Source organism: Rhincodon typus, unplaced genomic scaffold (assembly GCF_021869965.1).
Source record: "Rhincodon typus isolate 14 unplaced genomic scaffold, sRhiTyp1.1 hic_rhity00000438, whole genome shotgun sequence".
Classification (NCBI taxonomy): Eukaryota; Metazoa; Chordata; class Chondrichthyes; order Orectolobiformes; family Rhincodontidae; genus Rhincodon; species Rhincodon typus.
Window position 1 is genome coordinate 63,459 of NW_025966076.1, and position 4,999 is coordinate 68,457.

Genomic DNA, 4,999 nt, shown 5'->3' on the forward strand with positions numbered 1-4,999 from the left:
CCTCCACACACACACACACACACACACACAGGTAACACGGAGCAGGCCGATGCTGATGTTGTCTCACTGAGTAATTACTAGCTCAGCACCTAGTGGGGCTGGCTAAATATTGAATGGCTGAATCAATCCGGTCTGCGCTCCGGTAGCGATCCCTGTCTGTCCTGACAGCGTGTCTCACCAGCCGGGTGAATGTTGGAATTTGCGTTCCCTCGGCAGCACATTGTTAGCTCGATTACAGTGTCTGATAACCAGCCTGTGCTTACTGTTCACGTTAGGAAGCGGGGCTATTAACCTTGATCTCGCTTAGGGATGAACGGTTCCACCAGTTTCAATGCTGATGTGCAGCTCATTCGAGACCATTCGCTCCATTCTATCAGTCCTTGACGTTGTCCAGTTTGTTTCTTTGAAATATTGCTCGGGTGAATTAGTTTTCTTTCTCTATGACTCGCGTTCTCTTCCTCAATCCCTAGCTTCAACCCTTTTGACTAATAAGTATTTATTTTTCTCGCCAACGTTCTTTTTGCTTTCTGCTGCTGGTTCTTGCTCTGTGTACACCATTCTCTACCTGTCCCTCCCCGTTTCCGTTGTATCCCACAACACCCGCACCCCCCAACCCCCGTCTCTCTGTTCGCTCTGATTATCTCGAATTCGCCGTAGACATGACTCTCGCTGTCTCGACTCTCCAGTGCAGCGTCTCGCCGTGTCCTCCGCATCTGTCTCCCTTGCTCTGATAGATTCTTCGCGTTTTATGTGGAGAGTGTGTGTGAATGTGTGAATGAATGTGCGTGAGTGAGTGAACGGGTGCATGCGTGTCTGCATGCGCGAGGGAGCGTCTAAGTACGAACGTGTATGTGAGTATGCGAGTGTGTGAGCGATTGAATGAGTGGGTCGTGTTATGTGAGTGTGAGAGAGCGCGAGTATATGTGAGCGTGTGTGTGAGAAACAGTGTGTCCGTTTGTGCGTGCGTGTTTGTGTGTGTGAGTGTGTTTATCTGTTGTGAGAGTGTGTGTATCTGTGTGAGAGAATGTGTGTTTGATAGTGTGAGAGATAGTGCGTGAGTGAGAGTGCATGCATATATGTGTGTGTATGAGAGCGTGTACGTGTGAGAGAGAGCGAATGTGCGTGTGTGAGAGTGTTTGAAAGAGAGTATGGGTAAGAGAGAGAAACTGTGTCAGTGCGTGAGTGAGAGTAAGCAAGAGTTTATGCATATATCTGTGTGTGTGTATGAGTGCGTGTATGTGTGATAGAGAGAGAGTGCGTCCGTGTGTGTGTTTGAGAGAATGTGTGTGTGAGAGCGACTGTGTGAGTGCGTGAGAGTAAGCAAGAGTGTATGCATATACGTGTAAATGTGTGTATGAGAGCGTGTATGTGTGAGTGAGAGAGACTGTGTGACAGAGTGTGTGTGTGAGAGAGAGTGTGTGAATGCGCAAGTAGGAGTAAGCGAGATTGTATGCATGCACAAAAACAAAGTTGCTGGAAAAGCTCAGCAGGTCTGGCAGCATCTGTGGAGGAGAAAACAGAGTTAACGTTTCGGCTCCGGTGATCCTTCCTCAGAACTGAGTTTTTTACTTATTGCATGCATGTATGTGTGTATGTATATAGAGCGTGGATGTGAGAAAGTGTGAGGGATAGTGTGTCTGAGAGAGCATGAGTGCTAAGTGAGCGAGTATGTGTGTGAGAACGTGAGTGTACGAGAGAGTTTGTGCGTGAGAGCGTGTGAGAGTATTGGAGAGGCACAGCGTGTGTATGCAGCAGAGAATGTGTTTTTTTTCAATCATGCACAGGATGTGGGCATCGCTGGCTAGGCCAGCATTCTTCACCTACCCCTAATTGTCCAGAGGGCAGTTGAGAGTCAACCACAATATCGTAGGTCTGGAGACACATGTAGGTCAGACCAGGTGAGGATGGCAGATTCCCTTCTCTGAAGGATATTAATGAAACAGATGGGTTTTTCCAACAATCGACATTGGTTTTATGGTCGTCAGTAGATTCTTAATTCCAGATTTTAAAAAAATGAATTCATATTCCACTATCTGCCTCGGTAGGATTCAAACCCAGGTTCCCAGAACATTAGCTGAGTTTCTGTGGACTAATATTCTAGCAAGAATACCACTTGACCATTGCCTCCCTAATATGAAAGAGTGTCTATATGCATGTAAGAGAAAGAAAGGATCGTGGAGTGAATGCATGGGGAAGCGTGCGTGAGAGAGTGAGTGTATGAATGTGTTTGAGAGTGTGTGTGAATGTGTGTGTGTGTGTGAATGTGTGAGAGAGTGCATGTGTGTGAAAGCATGTGTGTGAAAGAATGTGTTTGTGTGAATGTGCATGAGACAGAGTGCGTGAACGTGTGTGAGACAGTGTGTGTGTGTGAATGCGTCTGTGAGAGGGTATGAGAATGTGTGTGTGTGCGTGGATATATTTGTATAAATGTGTGCGTATGTGCCCGTGTATGTGAATGCGTGACAGAGGGAGAATATGTGAATGCGAAGGTCCCAAGAACTGCAGATGCTGGAGTCAGTGTCAACACAGTGTGGAGCCGGAGGAGCACAGAAAGTCAGGTGGCATCAGAGGAGCAGGAACGTCGACGTTTCGGGTTCTGAAGAAGGGTCCCGATCAGAAATGTCGACTTTCCTACTCCTCTGACGCTGCCTGACCTGCTGTGCTCCTCCGGCTCCACACTGTGTTGAGTATGTGAATGTGTGTGTTTGTGTGAATGTGTGTGCGTGCGTCTGTGTGAATGTGTGTGTGAATACGTATGAGTGAGAGTATGTGAATGTGAGTTTGTGAATGTGTTTATGTAAATGTATGAGAGTATGAGTGCATGTGTGCATGAGTGTGTGAATGTGTGCATGAATTAATGTGTAAGAGAGACAATGAACGTGTGAATGTGTGTATATAAATTTATGTGTGTGTGAATGTGAGAGACAGTGAGTGTGTGAATGTGTGTGTGTGCGCATGTGGATATGTACGAGAGAATGTTAATGCGTGTGTGAAAGAGAATGTGAGAGTGTGTGAATGTGTGCATGAGAATGAGTGTCTGAGAGAATGTATGTGAATGTGTGTGCGAGAATGTGTTTGAATGTGTATGAGACTGAGCATGTGAACGTATGTGTGTGAGAATGTGTGTGAGACTGAACATGTGGATGTGCACGTGAGACAGCACGTGTGAGGGTGAGACAGTGGTGTGAATGTGTTTGCGAATACATGTGAGAGAGTAAGTGTGTGAATATATCTGAGAGGGTGAGTGAATATGCGTGAGTGTGTCCGAATACATGTGAGAGGGTAAGTGTGTGAATGTATGTGTGCGAGAGAGGGTGAGTGTGAGACAATATATGTGTATATGTGAGACAGTGTGTGTGAATGCATTTGTGTGAATGAGTGTCTGCGAGTGAGTGTGTGAATGTGTGCAAGCATGAGTTTGAATATATGAGTGTGCGAATGTGTGTGAGAGACTGAGCGTGTGTGTATTTGTGTGAGTGAACGTGCCTGTGTGTCAGAATGCGTTTGAATGTTTGAGAAACTAAGCATGTGAATGTGCACACGTGTGTGCGCGTGAACGTGTGTTTGAATGTGTGAGTGTATATGAATGTGTGAGACTGAGCATGTGAATGTGCGCATGAGAGAGTGTGTGAATGTGTATATGAGAGAGGTTGTGTGTGAGGATGAGCGTGTATAAGTGAATGTATATTTATATGTGTGTGTGTGAATGTATGTGAGCGAATGTGAGTGAGAGTGAGAGTGAATATGTGTAAGAGTGTGTGTGTGTTCCTCTCCTCTTTTGCACATGTATGTCATGCTCTCCATCCCCGTGTGTCTTTTGTTCTTGTTTTGCCACCTCTGTCTCCAAATCTCAGTCTCATTCTGTGTCTTCACGTCCTTGTCTCCCACTATAATGTGGGCTCCCAGTTCTGAGGAAGGGTCACCGGACCCGAAACGTTAACTCTGGTTTCTCCTTCACAGATGCTGCCAGACCTGCTGAGCTTTTCCAACAACTTTGTTTTTGTTCCTTGTCTCCCACTATGTCGTTTCTTCTCGACCTCTCTCTTTCGAGGTGAGGGTATTTCTGTGGGATTCTGCTTGGATCTGTCTCTTTCTGCTTCTGCACTCGAGTCTGTACCGCTCCTTCTGACTACTTCTTAGTATGAGAGGCTTGGCTCTCCAATGTGTGGTTACCGCCGTCTCTCTCCCCCTGTCCGGTGTCTGGATCTGTCGGTTTGATTCTTGCTCTCTGTCCTTCCATCTCATGCTTTCCGCGCTTCTTGTCGTTGCAGGTTGCAGAGAGACCGCTTTTATCTTCGCCCTGACCAGCGCGGCTGTAACTCACTCCGTGTCCCGCTCCTGCTCTGAAGGCTCCATCGAGTCGTGTACCTGCGACTACCGGCGGCGGGGACCGGGCGGGCCCGACTGGCACTGGGGCGGCTGCAGCGACAACATTGACTTCGGCCGCGTCTTCGGCCGCGAGTTTGTGGACTCGAGCGAAAGGGGCCGGGATCTGCGCTATCTGACCAACCTGCACAACAACGAGGCGGGCAGACTGGTAATACATCCCATGGTTTCCGTTTGCCCACTGGGGCAGGTGTAACTGTGTTTAAGAAAGAACTTGGCCAACAAAACATTCACAGGAGGTGTTAGGAGGCACTAGTTCCGGGCCAGTTAAAATAACAGGGATTGAGAACTGGGAGGCATCCGAACTCCAGCTGTGAGAGAACTGACACGATTCAAATGCACTAAAGCGGCACTGTCCGTTTTAACGGTAACACGAGTTTGTCCTTTGCTAACCGGCCAGAGTTCCAGCCTGCTCATTGCAGACAGGAAAGACACAGCAGAGGGCTGGTGCGGCTGTGGTCTGGTCACCGGCGAGGAGATGAACGCTCAAGGGCGTTTTTGTTTCACACCGGCCCCACATTACTCGCAGGCGGCTTGATGTTTCCACATCTGGGCTGTTTATTCAGCCAGTGCACAGGGCCAAAGTGCTCCTGACTCCAAAAGCCCTATTCAC

General features: G+C 47.8%; 1 protein-coding gene across 1 annotated transcript in view; it reads left to right on the forward strand.

The window, feature by feature from the left end:
* The window catches only part of LOC109924630 (wingless-type MMTV integration site family, member 1), a gene marked incomplete at its 3' end in the record, with an annotated part of 5,635 nt that extends 1,098 nt beyond the window's left edge, over positions 1-4,537 (forward strand). Inside the window, exon 3 of the mRNA XM_020524629.2 lies at positions 4,272-4,537. Within this exon, the coding sequence (XP_020380218.2) occupies positions 4,272-4,537 (266 nt within the window). The remainder of the gene's footprint in view (positions 1-4,271) is intronic.
* Between the last annotated feature and the right edge of the window lie 462 nt (positions 4,538-4,999).